The following is a 27,210-nucleotide window of genomic DNA, read 5'->3' as shown; positions in this document are numbered from 1 at the left end:
CATTTCTTCGCCGGCTCCTCGGAGCCCGAGCCCGTGAACCGGCCGCCTCTCAGGTCAGGCGGCCCCCGCCCCCACCCCCGCCCGGGGACCCCACCACCCAGAGGGGCCGAGCCCGGCCCAGGGTTTCTCAACGCGCCCTCCCGGCTCCATGTCCCACCAAGGCCACGGCCTCAGGGTGGTGAAACCCCCGGCCCATGGGGTGCTGGACACGGCGGGGACTCCAGGTGCCAGGACAGCGGGGGCCCTGGCTCACGGGAGGCGCACAGCCAGACGGGAATGGGTGCTGGGCTCTGGCCAGGGAGGAGGGGAGGGAGGGCTGTGCCTGCTGGGACCCACGGTGGGTGGGCGTGAGCGTGGCTGCGGTGTGGCAGGGGTTTGTGGCCGTGGGCTGTGGCGGCAGGAAGGCTGTGGGGGAACCGTGGCAGCCCCCCCCCCGCCCCCGGCTGGGTGGACCCTCCCAGCTGGACCCTTTAGAGGTGGCTACACGGGTCCCTGGGGCCACCCAGTCTGGTTCGGGGTCAGCAGGAGCCGAGCACAGGGCCCAGCTGCCCCGGCCGCGGAGTGCGATGGCCTCGCAGATGCGGGCAGGCCTGGGGGATGGGTGGCGCCCGGCGGCGGAATGCTCTCTGGGCGCCAGCGGGCCGTGCGGGCAGGCGGCCGCTCTGAGTGATGGGGTTGCACCATCCACAGCCGTAGGGCCTGCTCCAGCTGAAGAATGTACCTGGGGCCGCCACCGACTTCAAGCCTCCCGCCCGCCCGCCCGCATGGAGCCAGAGCTGGAGCCGGAGGCCAGGGCCACCGGGAGGGCAGGTCAAGGACAGGGATGGGGGCGGGGGGACCGCAGGCCGGCAAGCTCCCAGCAACCAGGCTGGACACGGACACTCAGAGCCCCTTCCAGGCTGGGCACATGTGACCACGCGCCCACTCCCCAGACGGGAGCCTGAGCCGGGCAGGGTGTGGCCCTGGAGGTCACAGCGCCGAACCAGCAGGCCGGAGAGGGGCTCACCTGCCTCCCGGTCAGAGCCGGTGCCGGCACCACAACACGCAGCCCACACTCACTGATAAACGAGGCGGGGACCCGAGCGAGGGGTGCCCTCCGTCCAGACCCTGGGCCTGTGCTGTCAGACCACGGAAGGGCAGACACTGTCCCGTGTCCTGGTCCCCACGCCTGGTCCCCACGCCCCGGCCTGCCCGCCTCCTCTCCCGTGGCCTTGGAGACTGACGGCTTGGTCAGGCCCAAGCATGGCCCCCACACCCCGCAAGGGTCGGGAGATGTTTGAGGGGGACAAAGGCCACGCATGCACCCCTGAGCTGTCCCAGGATGGTGGCTGGGCCCCCTTTCCAGGGTCCCCAGGAAGCCGCCCCCAGGCTCCATGAGAGTCGCCCGCCTGCGTCAGCATGAGGCCTTCTCTGCCCTCAGAGCCATCTGTAGGCCTCGCCATGGCTGGGGGCTGGTTGGGGGCTGGCTGGGGGCTGGCTGGGCTGGGTGGGGGCTGGCTGGGGGGCTGGGGCTGGCTGGGCTGGCTGGGCTGGGTGGGGGCTGGCTGGGGCTGGCTGGGGCTGGCTGGGCTGGGTGGGCTGGGTGGCCTTGCCGGGTGGGTCCTGACCTTCAAAGCCCAGAGCCCTCACCTGTCGTCTCCTAACCTTGGGTGTCATGCCGTCTCTGCCGAGGGCACAGAACCACCTGGATGTGACCAGGGCTCCTTTCCCAGCTGGAGCCCCAGGCGGCACCACGGGGTGACGTGTGCCCCAGACAGCCCCCCGGGCACTCCCAGGACGCCGCCCGGAGTCCGGGGCCAGGGCAGCGTCCGGCGTGTCTGGCAGGAACGACTGAGCGAGGGGCAGAGGCCTGCACTGGGGTCGGAGGGCGGCAGGTGGGAGCACAGGGGAGCGGGTGGTGTGGGGAGCAGGCGAGCTCGCGAGCTCGGAGGTGTCACCGCACGGGAGTCCTCGGCCCCGCGGGGAGCCGCTCCCTCGGCCGTTCTTCAAAGCAATCTCCACAGCTCCTGCCTCTGCTTTCTCATGACGATTTCAGAATCCGCTTGAAAATTTTCCCAAAAAGAAAAAAAAAAAAAAAAACCCCGGCCGGTGTGGCTCAGTGGATAGAGCGCCCGCCTACGGACTGAAGGGTCCCGGGTTCGACTCTGGTCCAGGGCACGGACCTCGGTTGCAGGCTCCTCCCCGGCCCGGACGTGTTCCCTCACAGCGGTGTCTCTCTGTCTCTCCCTCTCCCTTCCACCCTCCATAACATCAGCGGGAACATGTCCTCGGGGAGGATTAACAGAAAGGAAAGAAGGCAATTGAAGCCCTTGGGTGTTGCTTGGGACCGCACTGCATCTTGGGACTTTGCTTCGGACACACACAGAGCGCCCAGTTCACACGCACGTCACGTCCCCTGGGCCGGCCTCGCTCGCCTCAATAGCCGGGGGGCCCTTCGTGCCGTGGGGCGCAGAGACGTCTTTTCACTTCGCGCCTCGCTGTTCGCCCCCGGCCCCCGGGAACAGTCGGTTTTTGTTCGTCGTCTTTAAAACCCGCGTTCTTGCCGCATTTGTTTGGCGACGGAGTCGTTTACCCGGAAACTCTTCGGGGTCTTTCACTTCGACGGGGACGGCGCTGGCAAACCGCGCGGCGGGCTTGCTTTTTCCAATCACGCTGCCTCCTGCTTCCCGGCCCTGCCCTGGACGCCCGCCCGGGCTGAGACGTGGGGCCCATGTCAAACGGACCTCACAGCGGCGCAGCCTCCCGCCTCCCCGCCCCCGCCCCCGCCCCCGCCGCAGGTGCGTGACGTGTCGCGGGTCAGCGGCGTGCGGGGTTGGGCGCCTGGTTTTTCGCGGGAGGGAGCCCGCTCCTCGCCCCGGCTCCCCGCGGGCGTGTTTCTCGTTAGGAACGGGGCGTCCGCTTTATCAGATGCTTTTCTGCGTCTTTTGAGTTGATTATATGTTTCTCCTTCTGGGCTCGTTGATGTGGTGAGCGAGGCGACGGGTCCTCGGATGCTGAACCAGCCTCGCGTGACGGGATCCAGCTGCCGGCCCGCCGGCCTGGGGGCGGGGCTTTCGCGTCGGTGCTGGTGAGGGAGGCCGCCCGCTGTCGAGGTTACGTGGGTCCCTAGGTGCCCCCGAAGGTTTGTATCCACCGCCTCTCGTGGTCAGAAGAAACACACACACACACACACCCCGACGTCCCCTGAACGGAAAGGTTTCGTCGTGGGCGTGGGGAGATGGTCACATTCCCGCTTCCACGCGTTTCGTTGAGATTGGGCCATTTGGATATTTTTGTCTCTTTTTTGTGCCTCCTTTTACATATTGTGTTTTTAAGAGGTTAACCTACTTTTATCTAAACTGTAAGAATTGCTTTTGTACATCAGGTCCTTTGGGCAGGGTCTAAAGACACCTGTCCGCCTAGAACGGGGTTCCCCGCCGTGGGCCGTTTGCGCGGGCCGTCCCGGTCCGTCTCGCCGAGAGTTTCTCGCAGTTACCGGTCCCTTCCGAGGACGGAACGGCGGCTTTGCCGGTCGCCCCTAACGCCGTGTGCGTGTTCCCACCACTGGATTATGCTCTTGCCTCTGTTATCTCTTGTCTCTGTTGTTTGGGTTTAAATTGGCTCTTTTTTTGACTTCTGGAGCCGGACGCCGCCTCTCCTCTCCCCTGAGACGCGATCAGCCGCCACATTTCCCCCGAGCGCCTGCTCCGTGGCACCGCGAGGCGCTTCTCTGGAAGTTTTCACTGGCGACACTTGGTCCTCATTCAGATAAAAGCGCCGCCCGGCTCTGACGGGGTGCCGCCCTGCAGTCCCTTAGACCGATCCCCCAACGCGAGGCACGTGCTGGCCGTCGGCCTCACGGACTTCCCGCCGACTCCACGCGGCCCGGGAGCAGGCGGCCGCGGCGGTGTGGCCTGGGTGCCCGCCGGGCCGCCGCGGTGACGAAGCCGCGGTCCGTGCTGACCCGGGCCCCTTGCGGCTCGCTGTCCGCGCCGGTGCCTCTGAGGTTCTGTCCGTGCGTACGTCTCCGCGGGGGGCTTGCCTGCTCTCCTCGCGGCCGCGCACCTGGCTGTGCGGGTCCTGTCCCCTCTGCGTTCTGCCGGCTTGCCTGTGGGTGTGAGGGCTCGGCTTGTGAGTGCGCACGGGGTTAGAATGGGTGCCCTCAGGACCCCCGTCATCTTCCGACACTCCACACTCAGCGTCAGCGAGAGCTCGTGGCGCCGGCGTGCCCCTGGCCACACGCCGCCTGCCCTGCGCGCCTCCCCTCCAGCTTCCTGCGTTAACGGGGTTTCTAGGCGGCATCGGTGCGTCTCTAACCCGCCGGACACGCTTGGTCTTCGGGGCGCGGCCACCTGCTGCCCGGCGCCTTCCTGTCACCCCTTTCCTGTCGCGGCTCTTCCCTCCGACCCTCCGGGAGTTTGTTGACCCCTCAGGGGTCGCCTAGAGACCTCACGCCCACCCTGGACACTAGCGTGGCCTCCGATGGGCACGGGACTGTCGCCCTGGCAACACGGGGCTTCCCCTGAAACCCCCGAGGCCTCTGCTCCCTGTCGCTCCGCTCACGCCTGTGGCTCCCAGACGCGAGCAGGCGGGCCTTTCGGCGCCCACGGATTTAGAACATCCTCCTACCCGATGGACAGCGCACGCGCGGGCGTGCTTAGAGAGGGGCGGGGAGAGAGCCTCATCGGTGTGCGAGGGGACACCCGTCATTGCCGCCCGCACGCTCCCCTGGGGGTCAAGCCCGCCACCCAGGTAGGTGCCCTGTCCGGGAGGGGGGCCAGTGACCTTCGGGTGCACGGGACGGTGCTCACCCCACGGAGCCACGCGGGCCAGGCTGGGCCTCTGTGTAAACTCCGAAACACTCACACCTCGTGGAACACGGTGGCCGGGCCACACGTCCGAGCTCCCTCGCCCCCTTGCCCTCCTCTGTGCGCTCAGCCCCTCCCCGTACTTCCAAGCTCCCTTCTGGGGTCCCTCTCTCTGCCGGGGGGCGGGGGGGAGAGTCCTTCTTCAGGCCGCTCCCCTGGAGCCGGGCCTCCGGGTTTGGGCTACACCCCTCTGTGTGTGTCCGTTCGTCTGTACGCGCACAGTGCGCACTCGGTCCCCGTCTGAGCCAGCTCAGCGCACTGCTCGGCGGCAAGAGACGCATTCACAGGGTCCTACAACCCCCCCCCCCCTCCCGCCGACCGCCAGCACTTCGCATCCTCCCCCTGACGCTCTGTCCCCATCGCACACGCGTCCCCGCCCCTCCCCCAGCCCGGCGCCCACCGCCCCGCTTCCTGTCTCTGGATCTGACCCCGTGGGGACCCCACGGGTGGCTCAGCCGCTCTGTCCCCCCGGGCCTGGCTTCCCTCACTCGCACCTTCGAGTACGAGGACCCTGCGGTGGGTATAGAACGCTGAGTTGATAATTGTCCCGGAGGACTTTGAAGACTCCATCTGGCTTTCCTCCTCCCGTTGACAAGCCAGCTGTCGGGCACGCCGGCCCCTCCCGCCCTCAGCTCCCGGGCACGCCCGGGGCCTCCGGCGGCTCAGCCTGCTCTCGGGGCCGGGGTCTGGGCGCCTTTCGTCTCTCGCCGTGGGTCCCGAGAGCAGCTGGAGCGGGTGGTCACGGCCTGCCACCCCTGGGGGAGCGACCAGCCCCCCCGTCTTCAGGGCCCCGCGTCCCCCTCGTGTCCCCGCTCCTGTTGCGCTCTCACGAGTGGCAGGACCTTTGACCGTGGCTCCCGGCTGCACGGTTTCCTCTCGGTTCCATTCTGCTTTTTTCCGCTCCCCGGTGGCTATTTTCATCCCGCTCACAAGTATCCTTATCTCCTGCTCTGCTCTCCGGGTCGCCGGCGCGATCTTCGCGTCCATGATGGCCCTTGTGTCCCAGCATTTCCTCGGTTTAATTTTTCATAGAGATTTTATTTCTCTGGCAAAACGCTCCAGCTTTCTTTCCATCGAGTTCCTTGAACCTGTTCATCATGGTTATTTCAGGTCTCAGTCCATCCGGCGTGGCTCAGGGGCCGAGCATCGACCCAGGAACCAGGAGGTCAGGGTTCCGTTCCCGGCCGGGGCACAGGCCCGGGTTGCGGGCTCGATCCCCAGTGTGGGGCGAGCAGGAGGCAGCCGGTCAGTGATTCCCTCTCATCACTGATGTTTCTCTCTCTCCCTCTCCCCTCCTCTCTGAAATCAGCAAAAAAAATATATTAAAAAATAACAATAAAGTAACCACAAACGAGCATACACGCTTTTTTAAAAAAGGGCTCAGCAGACAGCTCTGACGTGAACCCCACCACCTCCTGCGTGGGGGTCTGTGGGCACCCGTGGCTCGTCCCAGGGGCAGCTGCTGGGACGTGGTCTCTCGGGCCTCACCTCTCCGCCGCTGCTGGGTGCCAGCCGAGCGCCTTCCACGCGGCTTCCCAGGCCGCCCCGCCCGCGTGTCCCCAGGGCAGCCGCGTGGGAGGGTGAGTGGAAGCTGTGGCCGTGGCTCCGAACCCGGGGTTCCCACCCACCACGGGGGAGACAGACCCCATCTCGGATGAGGGGAACGTGAAGGATTTGCACCCCTCTTTGTTCCACCGCAGCTGGCCCTCCGGCCGTAGCTTCGTACATCCCCCCACAATCCCCACCCCTCCCAGACACCCCGAGCCTCGTCCAGTCAGCCACGGCACCACGCTCCAAGCCGGCACGCGGCGACAGGCCTCTCCTCCGGCCGCTGCCCAGGGCCTGGGACCCACACCGGCTCCGTGTGGTTGGGGGTTTTGATGTAAGAGTGTCCACTTTTGACCTATGAACCAGGAGGTCACCGTTCAATTCCCCGTTTCTTTACCTGAAATCCGCTGCTGGTAGCAAATACATCCAACGTTCGTGGCTGAACACAGCTCCTGCCGCTCACGGTGGTCGGCAAGTGGGCTCCGCGGGGAGGCGGTTCTGCTGGCGTGGCGGGGGGGGGGGGGCGCGGAGAGGGGAGGGGTGACCCACGCAGCTGCCAAGGCGGTGGCCGCTCAGGATGGGTGGTCGCAGATGGCCTCACCCACGTGTCCAGTGCTCGGTGCGGGCTCCTGGCCGGGGCACCTCCGTCCTCCCCAAGCCTCCTCGGCCACTCAGGCGGCCTCCTGGGGCCCCCAGGGCACGTGAGTTACACACAGTGGGACCTCCCCGGCACGCTTTCCCTCTCGGTAAGTTCAAGGTCATCTCAAGTTCAAGTGCTGGGGAACCGTGTCTCTCGGTGGAGGAGCTGAGAGCACGTACGTCACTGAGCCTCCCCCCTCTCGGATCTGTTCCCCGGACCGAGCTCCCCCCACTTCTCGGTCTTTGGGGGGCTGAGACAATGTCGGGGCGCCCTGCCCTGGCATCACCTCCTTCCAGGTGACCCGTTCCCCTCTGGCTGCGGAAGGTGCCGGCGGGCACCTTGGTCCAGGCCGGGACGGGACGACCTGAGGCGATGGGGGTCTCAGGCGGAAGCCCCCCTCCTTCAGTAAACGCTGAACCCCCGTTCTTCTCAGCGCCCGTGGCCTTCTCTGCTGAGCGTCTCCCTCCTCGCAGCTCCTGTGGCTCACTCAGCGCATCGGACGCCCGCGCCACGCCGGCGCCGCCTAACTCCAGACGCCCCCAGCGCCTGGCGGGCAGGCGCTCCCCTCTCTGGGGTCCCCCGATGACCGGGGTCTCTTCCCCTCAAACCCGTGATGTCCATGTGCCCTGGACGCCCTGCTTCTCCGCCTGTGTCCGCACCGTGACCCCTAGGTGCCCCGAGGACAGAGGCGGGCGGCACCCGCAGGCTCGGGTGGGTCCCCGCTCCCGGCCGGGCTCTGCTGGGCTGGGGTCACCAGCGGGGGGTCGGGCGGCTGCTCCGGCTTCGGGCGGTTTCGGCAGGTTTGGCCGGAATGAACATCGGGCCCCGGAGCGGAGCCCCCGGGCCCTTCCCGCCTTTTCTCTGCGAACGCACTTGGTGGACTGTGGTGTCTGTCGATGGTGTTTCTAGAAGGAGCTTTAGAAACGGAGCCGAGCGGCTCGGTCGGAGCGTCCGGCTGAGAGGGGCCTCGGGGTGCCTGCCCCCCCCCCATTACGCGTGGGCCCTGAAGGCCCAACGTAGAGAGCCGTGTCGGTGGCTCTGCTGTGCGTTAGGGGGCAGCCAGGCGAGCCCCGGGCCCCTGGTTCTCGCCGGCCGCGCCGCGGGGACCCGGGAAGGGCCGTGCCCGCCGCGGTGGCCCTGACGCCTCCCCTGCCCGCAGGCTGCGGGAGCACCACCGCGCCACCATCAAGGTCATCCGCCGCATGCAGTACTTCGTGGCCAAGAAGAGGTTCCAGGTGAGTCCCCGCGCCCCTCCGCCGGGGGTCGGAGGTCGCGGGCTCCCAGCTCCCAGCAGCGGTGACCTGTCCGCCCTGCGGGTCCCCTCCCCCATCCCTCAGAGACCCCGGGGCCCCGTGCGCCCGCGGAGCGCGGCGGAGGGTGACCGTGCCTTTGCCCGCAGCAAGCCCGGAAGCCGTACGACGTGCGGGACGTCATCGAGCAGTACTCCCAGGGCCACCTCAACCTCATGGTGCGCATCAAGGAGCTGCAGAGGAGGTGGGCGCCGGCGACCTGCGGGCCCCCCTGTGGCCCCGCCTGGCCCTGCTCGGAGCTGCAGGTCCCTCCCCGCCAGCCCAGCCCCAGGAGCCCTCGCCGGGCACACCCCGCCAGGCGCACGCCCACCCTGGCCTCCCGCCCGGGACTGGCGCGGGGACCCTGCCTGCCACGGGGAGCGGCGCGCTCTGGCCTCCGACCTGGGGCCTGCACAGGCTCAGACCAGCCATGTCTCCCGGGGGCCGGCCCGGGGGCCACTCTCCCGCCCCGGCTGCACAGGGACAGCGAGGGGGGGCGCTGGTCCTGCCCACAGGCCGGGGGCTCCGCTGCCTGGCACTGACCCACCCCTGGGACACGAGGGCTCCCCGCTCAGGGCCCTGGCCTCCCCAAGGGCCCAGCCACAGGCCTGCCTCCCGGGCGTGTCCGCGGTGCCCGGTCTGACACTGGGCAACCCCGGGCCCTGCCCGCCCAGGAGGAGTCTGCGGGACGTCCTGACCACCGGGCCGCCCAGCCCCGGCGGGAGCACGGGCCTCGGGTCTGGGAGGCAGCTGGCAGGTCCGTGGCGGCGGCGGGGACCCCGGGGCGGGCGGCGTGTCGTCTCGCTGGGCACATCGGCCGTCTGCTCGCCCACAGGCGGGTGCGGCCGGGCGTGAGCGGCTCTCTGTCTCCCTCCCAGGCTGGACCAGTCCATCGGGAAGCCCTCCCTCTTCATCTCCATCTCAGGTGGGTTCCGGGCAGAGCGCCGGGCACGGCGGGCGCCAGACCCTTCCCTCCCTCCCCACCCCCGCCAGACGGGCCTCGGGGTCTCCGCAGCGGGTGACAGGCCCTGACAGCCAGAGCGAGGGGCAGGGGACCCCTAGCAAAGCGGCCTCAAGCCCAGCTCACCCAGGCGCCCCGTGCAGGAGCGCCGGGCCGGGCCGGCCTGCGGCCTGACCTGGGGGGGCCTGGCGGGCGGTGGGGAGGGCGAGCCCAGGCTCCCGGGCAGGGCAGCGGCGGGCGGTGCCGCCTTCCGGCTCCAACTCCGCGTGCCCCCTGGACCGGGCTGCGGGTCACTCCAGGGAGGACGGGCCGGCAGGTTCCTCGAGGCCGCCTTCGCCCGAGGTCACGGGGAAGCCGCAGCTCCACAGGGCAGGACGGGGGGGCAGGACGCGGGGGCAGGACGGGGGGCAGGACGGGGGGCAGCGGGCGTTCCCACCTGGGGGGGCTGCAGTGGGTTTGCACAGCGGGTCTCAGGGACTCAGGCCACAGCGCTGAGATGGTGCAGCAGGAGGGGCCACGGCTATCCCTCCCTCCCCACCTCACTGCGCCCCACCTCACCTCACCTCACCCCACCTCACCTCACCTCACCCCACCTCACTGCACCCCACCTCACCTCACCTCACCCCACCTCACCTCACCCCACCTCACCTCACCCCACCTCACTGCACCCCACCTCACCTCACTGCACCCCACTGCACCCACCGCACCCGCACCCTCTGACGCTCTTCCCGCAGAAGGTCAGGGCTCAGCCTTCCCCCGTGGGCTCCCCTCCCTCAGCCACGCTTCTCCCCGCTCAGTCGGGGTCCAGGCCTGCCCCCCACACGCACGTCCTTGACACGATGTTTTGCCCCCAGAAAAGAGCAAGGACCGGGGCAGCAACACCATCGGCGCCCGCCTGAGCCGCGTGGAGGACAAGGTAGGCGCGAGGCCCAGCCCTCCCCGCGTCGGCGGTCGGCATGCCGGGGCCGGCACGGTGCCCCCACGAGCACCGCTCACTCTCCAGGTGTGAGGACGTGGACGGAGCTGCCCGGGGGTGCCCCCTCCCCGTGCTCAGGTGGACGCAGCCGCCAGTGACCCCGGTGCCCACTCCTCGCACCGCTGGGCATCGTCCGCGCAGGAAGCCTAGGCCGCTGGTTTCTTGACCTCTGACCAGTGACCTCTTCACTGGCCCCTCCCCGAGGAGCACCCCTCGCCCCCCAGCCCCTGCACTCGGGGACCCAGGGGTGTGTTTGGGGGAGGGGCCGTGTGGTCCCCACTGCGCTCGGAGGTGTGGGGTGTCGGCCGAGACCCCGCTGGGCCCCAGGTGGGACCCGTGCCCCCTTCCCAGGGGCCTGGGAGCGCGGGAGGCTGGGCCGCCTTTGAAGTCCGGTGAGCGGCGGTTATCTGCCGAGCGGCTCCCGGGCTGCGCGGACTTTATCGGAGTCGCTGGCGCTAAAAATAGAGGAGTTTCGGTTGGGCAGGGGGTGCTGCCCCTCGTTCCCCCGGCAACGCCCGGCTCTGGCCCGTGTTCGTGGGCTGCAGCCGGGTAGGCGGGCGGGGCACGGCCCGTCCACTCTGGCCCCTCACCTGCACCCGGCTGCGCCCCGCGGGGCCCCAAGACCAGTCCAGGGGTCAGGCCGAAGGGAGGCCGCCGTCCAGGCCCATGGGCTCCCACGCCGGGCCTGGCCCCTGGGTCAGCACGGCCTGAGCGGCCTGGGGCCCCCCCTCCCAGGCATGGCCCGTCTGGCAGGATGGGGACGGAGCCGGGAGCGGCCAGCCCACCAGGCCAGCCGGCGGCCTGGGCTCGGCCACTCGGCGGAGGGGTCCCTGGCCTCAGTCGTGGAGTTGGGGCAGGGACACAGGGGAGCACCCAGAGGAGGCAGGGGCTGGTCCAGGGCACCCCGGCTTCCTCACCGGCCCCGGCCTGGCCTGGCCTCGGCAGCTTCTGCTGGGGGGACCCCCGAGTGCAGCCTTGGGGCACCCCCTCCCACCTTCCAGATGCGCTCGGCCTCCTCCCTCCCCTGCCTGGCTGTCCGGCCTTTCTGGGGGCTCTGCCCACGGCTCTCCGCACACCCGGGAGCCTGGTGTCCTCTGGGTGGGGTGACAGCGGGTGGGTGACAGGGTCCCCCGAGCAGTGACCCTCCAGGGCTGGGGTGACACCACCGGGGGCCTAGCCTGGACCAGCCCAGGGTGGGCCGTGGTCGGGGGGGGGGGGAATGGGCTGCGGGGGACCGGTCACATTCTGCACACGTGGCACCTGGGGAGACTGGTCTGTGCCATCGTCACCCCCTGTGCTGCCCACGGAGGTGGGGGCCCCTGCCCGGGGGCCTGGGGAGCGGGCAGGGCCACACTGCCCGCTGGGTCTCGGCCCCGCTGTCCATCAGGCACCGAGGGGAGGCCTGCCTGCCCCACCCCGTGCTGACCGATGCCCCCTTGGCACAGACCCCGGGAAAGGGCCCCCCAGGCCCAGCGGGCACCGTGGCACGTCCTGGGCCCCACGCAGTCGCACTTATCGCCGCCGCCATCGGGACCGTAAACAACCCCCACAATCCTGCCGGCTGGCGCGGGAAGTGGGGCAGGAAACGCAGAGCCGCCGGCCCTCGGGCCCCCATGTCGTCCTCCCCCCGCCCGCTGGCCTGGGGCCAGGAGGGAGCCTGCCTGGCGGGGGGAGCCGGGGCTCCAGCCCCCCCGGCTTCCTCATCGGCTCAGACCGGGGCTGTGACAGGGTCCCGTCCCAGGCTGGCCCCTCAGCCGCAGGACCAGGGGCTCGGAGAGAATGGGAGGGGCCTTTGGGGTGCCTGGTCGCCGGGCCCCGCTCCTGGGGCCGCTCCTTCCGAGGGGCAGGGGCCTGGGGTCCGTTTGCTGGGGAAAGCCGGGCTCAGCCTCCCCGTGAGGAGCCCCTTCTCCGACGCCCGGGCCACCGGGCACGAGGGCCCCGGCTCGGGCCGTGAGGTGGAGTGAGCGCCCGGCCGAGGAGCGCAGTGGGCCCGCAGGGTCCCTCCTGCTCGGTGTTTGCCGGAAGTGTCCGTGGCTCAGAGACAGGCTCAGGGAAGCCCTGGGTTTCCAGGCCCCGGCCCAGAGGGGGGGCGCAGGGGCCGCACCCCCTAACCCTCCTCCCACCCTCTCCCGCCCGGTCATGCCCTCCAGCCTGGGACCCCCACCACCCCGGCTGCCCCAGACCGGGCAGGCCCAGTCCCCTGGACATCTGTCCCGACACTGCCCCTCCTGTCTCTCCCGCCATCTCCCAGGCCTACAAGCTGCACCCCAAGATACTGTTACCCCAACAATTTCCCTCTCCTCCCCCCCCCACCCCCAGAGCTCAGCCCCGCACAGAAGCCCCGCCCTCCCTGCTGAGGACGGCCTATGGCCCGGTGCTTAGGTTATCTCTCCGAGTCTCTGTGGTCGCGCCCTGAAACCCGCTGCTTCGCCGTCGTCTTGTGACAATATCGATGTGGGAGACGCACACGCCACCGCGAGCTCCCCACACTGTCCCCGGGTCCCGTCCGAAGGCATGCGAGCCGGGCGGATGCGCTGAGAGGGGCTCCCGCTCCTTCCGTGTTCTAGAATATTCCGGGCAGGCTTGGGACGCGTCTCCCCTCGCACGCAGGGGTAAAGGCGCCTCGGCCTGGTTTTCCCTCGGCTGCCGCGACCTGAGTGGGTGTGGGGCGGGCCGGCTGTCTCCTCTCTGTCCGTTGTGACACGCTGCGTCTCCCGGGAATTCAAGGTCATTGTCATGTTAACGTCTGTATCCCCCGCAGCCGGGCCCAGGTTGTCGATTTGGGCCGGTCCTTGTTTTTCTGTAGGTGCCGGTTTTATTAACGTTTTCAACGACCCCCGCCCTGCGGACTCCACGCACGGGTCCCCTCCCTCATTCCCTTCCCGTCTCCTCCCCGTTCCGCAGCCTCAGACTCGGCCCCCCGAGGTCCCCAGGTCGGGGCACCCTTGCGTTGCAGGCGTCCTAGCCTTCTAGGTGTGCGTCTCAGCGGGAGGCTATGCATTTTCCCTTTAACTGCCACTCAAGCTGCACACACACACACACACACACACACACACACCCGTCCCCGCGTTTAAAATATCTTTTTGTTGATTTCAGAGAGAGGAAGGGAGAGGGAGAGAGAGAGACATCAATGATGAGGGAGAATCATGGGTCAGCTGCCTCCTGCACACCCCACCCTGGGGATTGGGCCCGCAACCCTGGCATGTGCCTTTGACCGGAATCGAACCTGGGACCCCCTGAGTCTGCAGGCCAACGCTCTACCCACTGAGCAACACCAGCCAGGGCCTCCAGTCCTCTCCTGTCACCATCTGTTAGGCCCCCTCCACCCCCTCCCCACCCCCTTCCCTCGGGCAACCACGACACGGCTGTTTGTGTCCACGAGTTTCCGTGTTCGGTCCCCCGTGTGCGTGAGATGGCGTGGCTCTTGGCATCGGCCGCCTGCCTGAGCTCACTCAGCACGGCCTCCCGGGCGCCATGCCGTCCCCCGTGGCCGAGTTCCGTCCTTTCCGACGGCCGAGCGGTCCTGCTGGGGGGCTCTCACCCCCTCCATCCACCGAGAGGCCGGCCCCGGGGAGCCCTGGGCAGTGTTCCTCATGTTTCTGTCCGTGTCCGCTCTGCACGCGCGTGGCTCCCGTGACATCCACGCTTCCTCCCTCCGCGCGGGGCGCCGGGCCCCGTTCACGGCGGCAGCCCCCTCCCTGCCTCCCGTGGCCTCGCTTCCCCGACCGTCTGCTGCCATCGCTAACGGCCTCCGTCTTGTCTGTCCCTCTCTTTGGTCAAAGCGTTCGTGGGGCCCGGTTGACGCCGTAAAATGTCCTCCGTTTGCGCCGTCGCACAGCCCGGGGTGAGCGTGCCACGCATTTCAGTGAGGCCCGGGCTGCGGCCAGCCTCCGCCCCGCGTCTCGGAGCGTTCCCAGCCCCCGCCCCCGAGCAGGTTCCCAAGGTCCCTTTCCAGCCGCGCAGCTCCCGCCCCCGCCCCCGCCCCGGCCGCGGCCGCCCGCGCTGACCTGCTCTGTCTCGGGGTCCCTCCATTTCTCTGCAGCTGGAACCGTGCCTCCTCCGGCCGCGTCCCATAAATGGCATCAAACGGCTGGCCGAGCCTGCGCCCGGCCGTTCTCACAGGGACGGCGGTCCGGGGGTCCCCGGGCTGCACCCCCACGCCGTGCCCGCAGAATGCAGAACAGCGCCCCGTTGTGCGCCGAGGCGCATGGGGGAGTCCCGTGGCCCGCTGATGGACGTCTGGACTGTTTCCAGCCCGGGCTATTGTGGGCCGGCCGCCGGGCCTTTGTGTGCGTGTATGTGTGGACACACGTTCCCGCCGCTCGCTCGGGGTGCGGGCCGCGCCTGGAAACGCCGGCCGGCGGGGCGGGCCGCGGCGGCCCCGGCTGGAAGGCGGCCCCCCGTTTCCCAAGGCCCCGGCCGCCTCGGTTTCCCACCAGTCACGTGCGGGGGTCCCGCTCCCCCGCCTCGGCGCGGCCGGCCGGCCGGCCCTTTCATGTGGCCGGCGTGTCACGGCATCTCATTGTGGCCCGATTTGCATCGCCCTCCCCGCTAACGATGTTGAGCAACTTTTCATGTGCTTATTAGCCATTCAGCGCCGCCTTCAGTGAAATGTTTATTCAACTCTCGCGCCGATGCTCTAATTAAGCAGTTGGTCCCGTTGTTCCGCCCGAGGAGCTGTTTATGGGGCTGGCGACGCGGCCTTTATCAGATATATGACTTGCAAATATTTCCCCCCATTCTGGGGCGGCCTTTTCACTCACTTAATCGCGTCTTTTAGGACACAAACGTTTTAAATTTTAATGAAGTCCAATTTCTCTGCTCCCGTACGGCCCCTGCCTTTAATGGTGTGCCGCGGGGCCGCCGCCTAATCCAGGGTCAGGAGCGTTTTCTTCTAGAAGGTTTGCAGCGTTAACTCTTGCGTGGACGGTGGTCGGCGGGGGCCGTGTGGGAGCGTGGGGGGAGGCGAAGCCCCGGGGAGGTTTCTCTTCGCTCCCCTCGCCCCGGGCCATCAGCAGCCCCCGCACGTCCCCGAAGGCCGTTTCCTCCCATGGAGTCGTCAACGGCCGGTTCAGCGTAAGCACCGGCTCGGCTCGTCCGCGGGGCTCCGCTCCGTCCTCGGTCCCACGCGGCATCGCCCTGACGATTGTCGCTTTATGGTGAGTCCGAGGGCGGGCGACGCAGGCCCTCCAGTTCCATTCTCTGCCAAATTGTTCGGCCCATTTCGAAGGCCTATGAATTTTTTTTTTAATGTGTTTTTATTGATTTTGGAGAGAGAGAAAGACACATCAATGATGAGGGAGCATCGTGGATCGGCTGCCTCCTGCACGCCCCCTACTGGGGACCGAGCCCGAAACCGGGGCCTGTGCCCTGACGGGGAATCGAACCAGCGAGCTCTTGGTACATGGGTTGGTGCTCAACCACCGAGCCAACGAGCTGGGCTGAATTTTTTTTTTTTTAATACTCACCCAAGGAGAAGGGGAGAGAGAGAGAGAGAGAGAAACATTGATCGGCTGCCTCCTGCACAGTCCCTGATCAGGAATCGAACCCACAACCTCTTGGTGTACAAGCCAACACTGATACCCACTGAGCCTCACTGGCCAGGGCAGTCCTGTGGATTTCAGAATCATTTCGTCCGTTTCTACAAAGCAGACAGACAGACGAACCAGCGCCGCGGGGCTCGGGACAAGGCGTGCCCAGCACGGCGCACCCTTCCACTCGTTTGCTGTACTCAGTTCCCTCCCGCAGTGTCTTGTCGTTTTTAGTGCATAAACCTTGCACATCTTTTGTCCCATTTACCCCTAAGCATCTTATTATTTTTTATTGTGAATGGAATTGCTTCCTCTCCGTGTTGTTTTCAAACCGTTTCTCACTCGTGTGTAGACATGCAACCGCCTTTTCATCTCACGCTGGTGAACGGAGACTTTGCTGTCATGAATTCTGGTGAATGTCGTCGTTCCTGGTTCCTTACGATGTTTTACGTACAGGATCCCGCGTGTGAATAAAGCAGTTTCACGTTTTCCTTCCAATCCAGATGCCTTTACCTTCTCTCTCCTCTCCCTCTCTCTCTCTCTCTCTCTCTCTCTCTCTCTCCCTCTCTCTCTCTCTCACTCTCTCTCTCCTCTCTCTCTCTTTCTCTCTCTCCTCTCTCCTCTCTCCTCTCTCTCTCTCTCTCTCTCTCCTCTCTCTCTCTCTCTCTCTCTCTCTCTCCCCCCCCCCCTCTCTTTTTTTCTAGCTTACACTGGCTTGAGCTTCCAGCAGAATGTCGACTGGAAGTGGCCGGGGAAATCGGATGGAGAAAAGCATTCAGTCACTTGCCACAAGTGTGAGGCAGCCGGGGCCTCCCGCGGAGTCTGTCGGTGACGGCGTTGCTGCCATCCCGCGTGTCAGGCTCTTCCCGGGGCGGGTGTGGCTCTCCTCACGGCCCGTCTGCACCCACGGGTTCTGCCTCTCGTGCTGTGAAGATGGGATAATGCAGCCATTGACTTGGGAATGTTACGCCACCTCCCCACGTCCGCTCCTCTATCAGTTGCAGGATTTGGTGTGCTGCTGTCTGGTTAAGACTGTTCGTATGTCTGTTTATAAGGGATATTCTGTATATACTGAATCCTCACCCGAGGACGTGTTTCCATTGGTTTTTGGAGAGTGGAAGAGAGAGGGGGAAACAGAAATACTATCAATGTGACAGAAACACATGGATGGGCTGCCTCCTGCACACACCCTGACCAGGGCCCCAGGCTGGGGAGGAGCCTGCAACCGAGGTCCATGCCCTTGACCGGAATCGAACCCGGGACTCTTGGGTCCGCAGGCCGACGCTCTATCCACTGAGCAAACCGGCCAGGGCTATTTACAAAGGATATTGACCTGTGGTTTTCTTGTGGGTTTTTCTTTATTTTTCTGATTTGGGTATCAGTCTTTCACGTTCCTTTTCATTCCTCACACGCGCTTTGGGTGGCTTTCGTAAACAGTCCGTGGGTTTTAAAGAGTCCTAACGCGTTTGCACTCCGTGTAGTTTCTGATACGTTTGGATTGAAGTCTCGCCGTGTGTTTTGACGTTTTCGTGTTTATTTTGCCCCTCTTACCTGCCTCTTGTTGGGTTAACGATTCTTTCTCACTCCATTCCTTCTTCCACCGCTTTGAAGCCGTAGAGTCTATTGCCATTCCTGGAGAGGAGAATCTAGAACATTCTGCATGGACCTGTAGCAGAGTTCAGTGCTGTCTACACCGGATAACCAAACAAGGGCCTCGCAGCACGCCCCTCCGTCAGCCTCCTGCCCACGCACACGCTTCGCTGTTGCGTGTGTTCCTGCAGCCGTGTTTGTTTTCTACCCCAACGATTCAGTTAGTTGCGTTTCACACGATCAGTTTATTTTTATTTTTTTTTAAATATATTTTATTGATTTTTTTACAGAGAGGAAGGGAGAGGGACAGAGAGAAACATCGATGAGAGAGAAACATCGATCAGCTGCCTCCTGCACACCCCCCACTGGGGATGTGCCCGCAACCAAGGTACATGCCCTTGACCGGAATCGAACCCGGGACCCTTCAGTCCGCAGGTCGACGCTCTATCCACTGAGCCACACCGGTCAGGGCTCTGTTTATTTTTCAATGTGCCCACCTCGCGGCCTCTTTTGTGTCTCGTGGTTTATTTCTCATCTCGGCTCTTACATCTCGGCTCTTTGTTTTTTTGTGGGTTTTTTTTCCGGCTGATGTAGTCATTAGATTTTCCCTTCGGTGAAAATCAAGATCTCGCAGATGTTATCTGTTTTCAAATAACTTTTTTTTTTTACTGTTGTTCTTAGAAAGTATTCCCACTCGGAGTGCAATTCTAGGCCCTCGGGTACCCAATGGCTCTCCCTCCGCTCGCTGGAGTCGGTCCCCCGGCTGGTGGGCCCCGGGCACTGCTGAGAGCGGAGAGAGACATCCCCGGGCAGCATCCCCGGGAGGAAGGACGTCTCCTCTTTTAACACATTTTCACTGACCTCAGAGAGGGAGGGAGAGGGAGAGAGACATCCGTGATGAGAGAGAATCATGGGTCGGCTGCCTCCCGCACGCCCCCACTGGGGATCAAGCCCGCGCCCGGGGCCTCTGCCCTTGACCGGAATTGAACTGTGACCTCCTGGTTCACGGGTCGACGCTCAGCCCCTGAGCACGCAGGCCGGGCGGGAAAACACGCCCCCCTCTCTGCTGCCTCTGAGGCCTCCCTCTGGCTGCGGGCTCCGCGTGTCCTGGCTGACGCGTTAGCGCGTTTCTTTTGTTCGTTCTGCTGGGAACTCCGCGCGTTTCCGTGACCCGCGGTTTGGCCTCTCGCATCGGTTTTCGGTTTCTCTCGGCCGCTGTCTCGTCGGGTTACTTGTGCTCCTGGTCTGCTCCTTCTGGAATGTTCGTTGGGCGCGTGGGGGGCCGTCTCAGGCCCCGCCGAGTCTTGGAACCGCCCTGTGTTGCTTTGTTAATCCCTTTGGTTTTCTGTGCCGTCTTCGGGGTGACTCCTCGGATCCGTCTTCCAGTTCGCTCATCGTTTCTTCGGCTGTGCCTAATGGGCTGTGAAACCTGTCACTGTGTCTTATTTCTACGTGTGGAAATTCTATTCGGTGCGTGAGCACGCTCAGTGGGTCCTTTTTGGAACACCGTTCTCTTCGCCGTGGATGTAAACGTCGGGACCTCCTTGGCGTGGGAGGACGTGGTTTGTGTTTCGTTCCCATGGACGGGGGTCCTCAGGGGCTCGGGGAGCTGCTCGGCGCGTCCGTTTCCGATGTCAGTCACGAGCTCGTCCCCTCTGAGGGTTTCCTCTGTGAATCGGAGCCCGGGTGTCGGGGGGAATTGTCGAGGCCTGGGATGGAGCCGCGGTCCCGGGGGAAGACCTGCGCCGACCGCTTCCTTCGGGGTACACGGGGAGGACCGCCGGCCCGGACCTCACACTCTGGGACCCGAGGTTCCCAGACCAGCCAGGTGGGGTGCTCGGGGGCTCCCCGGCCTCGTGGGACCAGCTTGTGGGCGCGACTTCTCCGGACAGAAGCTGTTCCACGGCCCCCGGTGCAGGGCCACGTTCCTCAGGGGCTTTGTGGGGCTGGGCTGTCCCCACCCCCTCGCTGCCACGAGAGCTCCACGCACGGCTCTGCTGGGCGCGCCCACCACCCGGGACACTGAACCCCATACCTCAAGTGGCCGCAGGCATCAGATGCCTCAGGCACCTCCTTCCTCTGTGGGTTATTTCCGGTTTTGTTTGTTTTTTTAAATATATTTTTATTGGTTTCAGAGAGGAAGGGAGCGGGAGAGAGAGAAACATCCATGATGAGAGAGAATCATGGACCAGCTGCCTCCTGCACGCCCCACACCGGGGATCGAGCCCACAACCCGGGCCTGTGCCCTGACCGGGAATCAAACCCTGACCTCCTGGTTCATAGGTCGAGGCTCACCCCCTGAGCCACGCCGGCCGGGCCGATCCGCTTGTGCCGCGTCTTCAGCCCCTGCCCTCCCCGTGTCCACGCTGTGAGTCCCCCACAACACGTGATGGGACCGCTCTCGTCCACGCACAGGGGACAGAATGAGGATGCTGAAGACGGGGCTTGGTGGGCAGCGGGGGTCGGGCTGCTGCGTCCCGGCCCCCGCACTGGTTCCGGGCCCTTCCGTGTGTCGTCTCCCCGTGAAACCCAGAGCTGCTGGGCGGCGGCAGCTCGCCTTGTCCACGCTGGTCCGTGGGTCCCAGCTGTGACCGGGCCTCCTGCTGGGACCCGGGGGTGTGGGCTGGGCCACCCGCCCTCAGAGGCTGGACGGGGAGGGACACCCCCCCCCCCGAACTGGTCCGGAAACCAGCGGTCTGATTCAGGAGGGGCCCCGAGACCGTGGCCAGCCCACCGTGGCCATGGCCGCCCTGGGCCCCACCTGCTGTCGCATAAAAGAAAACAAAAACCTAAGCAAACGGGCGGGCGTGCTGCAGAGGCGGCGTGGCTCCCGCGGCGCCCACGCTGTTCGCCGTTGGCCCTCCTCCGAGCGGCTTGCTCCCATCAGGCCCAGGACCCCCACGGAAGCCAGTGGGAGCCACCGTGTGATGGAACTTTCCCGATGGCCGTCGCCCGACAGGCGGCCGTAGGCCGTGTCCCTATCTAATCAGTATTTAAAATGCCGGATGGCGGGCCTTTGCCTCCAACGCCAGGGTGTCCTCCGGTTCGCTGCTGCGTTCTCACGGGACCGGCTGGTCTGCGTGCAGAGGCCACACCGCTGACGGTCAGAGAAGGAGACGCGCGTCCCTACGTCGGCGTCCCCAGCGCCTGGGGCGGGGCCTGGATTTAAACCTGAATGTGTTCCAAGCAAATCCCACTGAGATCGGTCCTGCAGCCCCGGGAGCCGCACGCCGGGCGCTCTCGACAAGCGGGCGGGGCTGTTCCGGCCTCGGACCCAGGCCGGGAGGATGAGTGAGCGCCTGCCGCAGGGCGATGGGCCGGCCGGGTGGGGGAGCGGCACCTTAGGGCCCCGGCCTCCCCTTCACCCCCTTCTCCCAACGGGGACTGGTCCTCACGCACCCCTCCTGGGCCCCCAGCCCCCGAGTCTCCCCGACTCCCTCCCTGGAGCCCTCAGAGCCCCTGGCCACGCCTCCCGAGGTGTGAGGCCCATGCACGTGGGATTCTGGTTCTTACGTGCGTCTGACTGGCCGGGCCGTGGCTTCCCCGGGCGTGGGCTGCGTGGGGCTGCATTCCCGCTGCCGCACCCCCCGGCGCACCCACCACCCGGGCGGCCTCCGAGGGGCACCGCCGTCCCTGCTCCCCGCCTCTCCGCCCGGCCCCCCACTTTCTGCGCGCCCCCCCCCCCAACACTCCCCTCGTCGCTGGTGAGCTGCTGGTGAGTGACGCGCCGTAACGAGGCGGCGGCGTGGGGCTCTGGCTGATCAAAGGCCCCCTTCAGAGCCGTCATTGGCTGCTATTCTGGGAACGGTTATTCTAAGGTCCGTGTATTTTTTCTTTCCCGAGGAGCCGGCGTGGTGGATGGTGAGGTCCCGAGGTGCTGGCTCTCCAGTCAAACCACACAAGCCCTGTTTTGTCTGGGGTTCCAAAGATAGACCCCTCATGAAAGCGTCACTTGACATGGAGCGCCCCCCCCCCATTCCTGGGCGGGGGGCGGGCTGGCGGGGAGTCCCCGGGCCCGGGAGCGCCAAGGAGACAGGCCCCTGGGACCTGGGCCGGGCTGCCCCTCCTGGAGGGAGCTGAGGCCGAGCCCGTGGGGCCTGGCGCGTGGGGCCCCGGGAAGCTGGGCCGGGTCCGGTCGCGCCATGGCGCCCCACAGGCCTGCCCGGAGCCTGGCTCGAAGGCGCCTTTCCCTGGAGGCCCGGCTCCGGCCACCAGCCTCGGCGGGGAGATGCCCGCCCGCCCTCCCCCGCGGCCAGGAAGTGCACAAGCGTCAAAATGGAGGAAATGGCCACACCCGCCCGAGGTGGGGACGCAGGCCGTGCGCATCGCGCGTGGGACGGGCGTCCCCGGGGTCCCGGAGCTTCCGGAAAGGGGCGTGCAGCCACTGCCGCCTGTTAGCGCCCGGCGCCCCGCCTCCCTCTGAGCGCCAGGGCCCGGCTCCTGCCTCCGAGGCGTGTTTCCTGAGCCCACGCGGCCCGGCTGGCTCACTTCTTCTGCCTCCGCGACTCTCGGCCTCTCCCTCGGAGTTGAGAGAAGCTACGTGCGCCCTTTGACCTGACAGCTGCCCTTCGGGAGGAGAGCGCCAGGCGGGGGTTTAGGTGCGAGGACGTCCCTGGCCCTCTCCTTGGCAACGGCGAGAAGCCGGAGGAGGTGGCTGGGTGAGAGGAGCCGACGCCCAGGTGCCGGCCACGGCGCAGCCCTCGTGCCGGACGCCAATGAGCCCGGTCAGGTGGGGGGACAGGGACGGGGAGGCGGGCACTGCCGAGCTGCTAGGTCACACACCTGAGGTGCCAGGATCGGGATCTGGGCGCAGGGAACCCCGCGCCGAGCCTCCTGCTCCGTCCCTGCCCTCGGCCAGCGGGGGCCCCCCAGGATTCTCCCCTGTCTGGCCAGCCTGTGACCCCACCCTCGGCCAGCGGGGTCCCCCCAGGATTCTCCCCTGTCTGGCCAGCCTGTGACCCCACCCTCGGCCAGCGGGGTCCCCCCAGGATTCTCCCCTGTCTGGCCAGCCTGTGACCCCACCCTCGGCCAGCGGGGTCCCCCCAGGATTCTCCCCTGTCTGGCCAGCCTGTGACCCCACCCTCGGCCAGCGGGGTCCCCCCAGGATTCTCCCCTGTCTGGCCAGCCTGTGACCCCACCCTCGGCCAGCGGGGTCCCCCCAGGATTCTCCCCTGTCTGGCCAGCCTGTGACCCTTCCCCTGAGGCCCCTCTGCAGGCTCTGGGCTCACTCGGCACCCGCCACCCAGGTCTCGACCCAGGTCTCGGGCATTGCTCTGAGCCTCCTGCCCCCAGAGCCCCTCGGGGCCAAGATGGGATGCTGCCCTTTGGGGACAAGGCCCCGCCCAGGCAGGAAGGCCAGCCCCGAAGGGGCACACACATCCCTCCCGCTCATCCCATTGGTGAGAATGAGTCACGCGGCCCCACCCAGAGGCATTCTGGGGAATGTAGTCCCCAGCAGGACCACCGATTTCTAGCCACACGTGGGAGGAGTGGGCACCTTCGGAGTCCCCGTGTGATAGGATGTCCGTCTGTCCACCGTGCGCTCCCAGAGGCGGTAGGCCGGGCCGCGAGGTGGCCTCTGCCGCCAGCCTGTCCTTGCTCACCCACAGCTCGATGGTCAGGGGCTGCCCAGAGGCAGTGCCCAGCCCTCTGCCCCCGTAGGAGCCTGGAGCCAAGCCCAGCACCCAAGGGGCTCAGGTGCCGGCGTGATTCGGAGGGTCAGGGTGAGGGGCGCCAGGGAGGGGCCTGCGGGAAACCCACGCCTGGCCCTCTGGCCCCGCACGGGCAGCGGGCAGCGGGCAGCAGAGCTGAGCTTGCACAAAAGGGACAAACGGTGATGGGAGGAGGCGTGGTCAGCACGGGGTCGGCACCGCCGCGGAGCCCCTTCTCCGCCCTCGTCCGGGTCCAGGGCACAGGGTGGCGCGGGCTCCTCGGTCTGAGGGGCTGAGCCACACCGGTAGGCAGCCCCCCGCTAAGGCCAGAGAGGGGGGTGGCCCATCCCAGCAGCCCCCACCCCCCCCCCGCCCACAGATGCGTCCAATCACATCTGTGCATCTGAGTTCTGCGAGGGATGGTCAGGTCGCCTTCCCGCCCATTTCGGGGACGTGGCGCCCCGTCCCAGACACGCGGGCGTTGGTCAGGTGGCCTCGAGGCCTTCCGGACTGTCCACCCATCGAGGGGGCGCCCCAGGCCCTGTGGCGCCCACAGGTGTGGGCGGGAGGTCGGCGCTGAGACCCAGAGCCGGTGCGGGGCGGCGAGCCGGGGGGCTGCCTCCTGGGCCTCCTGGTTGGCGGCGGGAGGCGGCCTCACGCTGCCCCACACCAGCCCCCGAGGTGGTGGCCCTGGACAAGCCTCGTGCGTCCGAGCCTCAGTTTCCCCAGGTGCACCTGGCCGCCCGCTTTTCATGTCCTCGGCAGCCCCCAAGGACGTGCCCCCCTGCACCCCCTTCCTCTCTCCTGGGGGCTTCTCCGCCGGCCAGTCTGGGGGGCAGTCCCAGCGAGGCCTCCCCTCAATGGCTCTATTTATAGGCCTCGAGCCGGGCCAGAGAGGAAACTTACATTTTTTAAAACGTAGCTCAAGTCCGTGTCAACTCCTGTGGGTTGACTGCGGGGCGAGGCGGTGGGGGGCGGGGGGGGGGGCCGCAGACGGCGCGTGCTCCTTGGGGATGCGCCGGCCCCGGGCTCCCGCGGCGTCGCACGGCCCGTCCGAGGGCGGCCCCGGCCTTGTCTTTGCGGCGAACCCTAGCCGGCCGCCCGGGCCGGCCTCAGAAAAACACGTATTTTGATGAAAACGGGCTCTTTTTTAAACGTGTCACCCTGCGGTCAGGGCACAGCCTGCCCGGCCAGTCCTGCATATTAAGCAGCGGCTTGGCCACCAAAAATAGACGTCCCCACGAGAGGCGGCGAGGGGGCGGCGGGAACGGGGCAGCCTGCCCGGGCCCTGCCGTGCGTGCGACTCTGGCCACGGCCGGCCCTGAAGGAGGCAGCGGGGACTTCGGGGTTCCCCCCCCCCCCGCCGCCCCCAGGGTCCGCAGAGCGGGGCTGGGACACAGGGGTGGGAACTGGGGGCCGTCGGGGGGACCCCGGCCGATGGGGTGGGAGCCGGTGCCGGTGGCAGGTGGACGCCGGCAGGTCCATGGCCACAAAGCCACTTGGGAGAGTCGCCCCCCCCCACCCCCGCTTCGGGCCACCCCGCCTGGGCCTCGGACCCGGACCCGTGTGCACAAGATGGCCGCCGAGCCCAGCGGACGGCCTCTGTGTGTTGTTGTGCCGCCGGCCTCGCCGCCCAGGCCCGAGCTGCAGAGGCAGATGGAAATTTTTGTGGATTAAGCCCGGGGCCGAGGCGCGCTGGGCTGTTTGCGTTGGCAGCGCCCGGCCTCCCCACCCCGTTCCTCATCCGCTGCGCCGCCCTCACCACCGGGCTCCCATTCATGCGTCCGCTCCTCCGCCGGCCCCTCCGCCGCGGCCGCTCCTCCCTCACGCCTGTGGCCTGGACCGGGCAGCTCGCCCCCTCCCCGCGTTTGGAAGGGCCTGCGGGAGGGGGCGGGGGGCAGGGGCGACCAGGAAGGCCTGCTCCCCGGGAACCTTGCTCCACCGGGGGCCACTCTGACCTCCAGCTCCTCCTCTGGGAGGACCGGGCACCCGTGTGCGGGGCACGCCTAGGGGTCTGGCACCCGGAAGAGCCCAGCAGAGGCCCTGTCATGGCTCCTGCTCTCCGGAAGGCAAAAGGAGTCGAGTGAGGGGCCAGGCCTCTGTCTCGCTCCCACTCGGGGGGAAGCCCTCGTGTGCAGGGGGGCCGGTGACTCTGGGAAGGAGACAGAGGGGATGTGGGTCTGCAGGAAAGCTCTCTCGGGGGGCGGGGGGGGACAGGCATATGGGGATCCCAGGGAACAGTGTCAGGGCAAAGGGCAAAGGGCACAGCAAGTGCAAAGGCCCTGGGGTGGGCCCTGCCTGGCTTGTCTGATCAACAGCAGGACAGCGGTATGGCCAGAGCCACTGGTTAAGGAGGAGCCCAGGGTAGGAGCAGGCGGGTAAAGGAGTGGACAGACCCCAGACCCTGGGGGACACCGGAGGGGCCGAAGTCTTCGACCGGAGAGAGCCGGGGGCCGAGGGGCCGAGGGGGGCCTCCATCCGACCGTATTTTTAGCTGCGTGAGTCTGGCATGTGCAGAACGGACTGCAGAGGGGCAAGTGTGGCCGCAAGGGGACCCGTGGGGCCGGCGCAAACCCCCTCCCACCCTCCCCGCTTCCTGCCCACCGCCGCCCGCCCAGGCGCAGGCCGGTCAGCGGCACAGCCCCCACTGCTCCCCGCCGGCCGGGAGCCGCAGGTCAGGCTCGCACATAAAGAGCCGTCTGTGTGGGCACCGAGGTGGCCGGTGGCCTGCCACCGCCCGGGCCCCCGCCCTCCCCGCCGACCACCGGCTCCCGCCCCGGGCAGGGGCGCCGCCGCGGGGCAGGGGGCCGAGGCCTGAGGTGCCGATCGAGGCCCAAAAGAGCAGGGTCACCTGGCCACGCTGGGCCCCAGCGCCCGGGTGTGCCGACCCGGCCAGCCCGCAGGCGCCGCGTGGGGTCCATCCCGGCGCACCGGGCACGCAGGCGCGTCTCCGCTTTACGGCTTCGTGACGTTCCCTTTTGATAAAAAAGGCCACGCCCGTGACCAGGGCGGGAATTAGGCTCCCGGGTCCCACGAGGGGTCCTCTCAGCCCTGCACCCCCCAGGACCAGGGGTGCCCCACAAACGAGGCCCTTCTGCCTGGCCCGGGGCGCAGAGAGGGGGGAGCACCAGGAAGGGGTCCCTCTGCCACGGGGCGCGTTGGTCCATGCCCACGGGCCCCCCCTGCAAACAGGACGGGTGGGGCAGGTGGGCAGGGGAGGGCGCGTCTCGAGCAGGCAGGGGCTTCCCTGGTTGGGGTCAGGGGCCTGGAGCCCCCAGAGTGGATGAGGCGGAGGGGGTGTGGGCTGGGAGAGTACCAGCCTGAGCGGCCTGTGCCAAGGCCCTGGGGCACAGGGCCCCCGAGCGGAGCGTGGGCGAGGCAGGCCTGGGCGTGGCCAAACCGCCAGCTGAGTGAGGGGCCTGAGAAAGAGGAGAGGCCGGTGAGGGTGGGGCTGGGAGCAGAGGCCGCGTGGGATCGGGGTGCCCTGCCGGGGCCTTGGGCCGGGTGCAGTCCTGCAGGGAGACAGCTCAGAGTGCAGGGCCGGGGAGGCAGACCCTGGGGGACGGGGTGTCAAGGGGGACCCTGGTTTCTGCTGTGAGCACCTGGGCGGGGCGCTTCGCCTGGAGGGTGCTGGAGGTGGGACCCGTCGGGGCGATCCCACATGCTGTTTGGCTGTGTCCAGGGGGCGGCTGGAACCCCGGTACTGAGAGCTCTTCGGCTCCATGAACCCCGAGGGAGCCTGCTTTTCCGCCCGGGGCAGGGGGGGGGGCAGGAGGGAGAAGGGCGGGGCCCAGGGACCAGAGAGACCGGGGGGGGGGGGGGGGGGGGGCGGGGGGGGGGGGAGGATGTGGCTGAGGGCGGGAGGGCCCGGGCTCGTGGCTGTGAGCCAGCATTTCCCCAGACGTGACCTTGGCCAGGCAGGTGTGTTTGCCGACGGGAGGGGTCGGCATGGCACCCCCATGTCCAGGGGGGCCTTCCCGGGTGAGGAGGCCCTCGGACCACCGTTCCCAGGACAGGTGGCGGGAAGCCGGGGGGACACGGCGGCTGCGGCCTCTGTCTGCCGGACGAGGGAGGGAGACCGGCTCTAGGCCCCCAGTGCACCCCCTACTGAGTCCCCGCCCTTCTCCCCAGCCTGAGGGCCTGGCAGGGGGGACGTCAGGGGAGACCCCGCCGCACG

General features: G+C 67.3%; 1 protein-coding gene across 4 annotated transcripts in view; it reads left to right on the top strand.

Annotated features, from left to right (window-relative positions):
• KCNQ1 (potassium voltage-gated channel subfamily Q member 1) overlaps nucleotides 1-27,210 on the top strand; it is a 231,060-nt gene that overhangs the window by 166,748 nt on the left and 37,102 nt on the right. For all 4 annotated transcript variants that reach the window (XM_054724929.1, XM_054724930.1, XM_054724928.1 and 1 more), the window contains 4 exons: nucleotides 8,195-8,270; nucleotides 8,435-8,529; nucleotides 9,203-9,249; nucleotides 10,140-10,201. In XM_054724929.1, the coding sequence (XP_054580904.1) occupies nucleotides 8,195-8,270; nucleotides 8,435-8,529; nucleotides 9,203-9,249; nucleotides 10,140-10,201 (280 nt within the window). The remainder of the gene's footprint in view (nucleotides 1-8,194; nucleotides 8,271-8,434; nucleotides 8,530-9,202; nucleotides 9,250-10,139; nucleotides 10,202-27,210) is intronic.

The sequence above is a fragment of the Eptesicus fuscus genome, chromosome 13 (assembly GCF_027574615.1).
Source record: "Eptesicus fuscus isolate TK198812 chromosome 13, DD_ASM_mEF_20220401, whole genome shotgun sequence".
NCBI lineage: Eukaryota > Metazoa > Chordata > Mammalia > Chiroptera > Vespertilionidae > Eptesicus > Eptesicus fuscus.
This window is presented reverse-complemented; position numbering and strand designations above follow the sequence as displayed.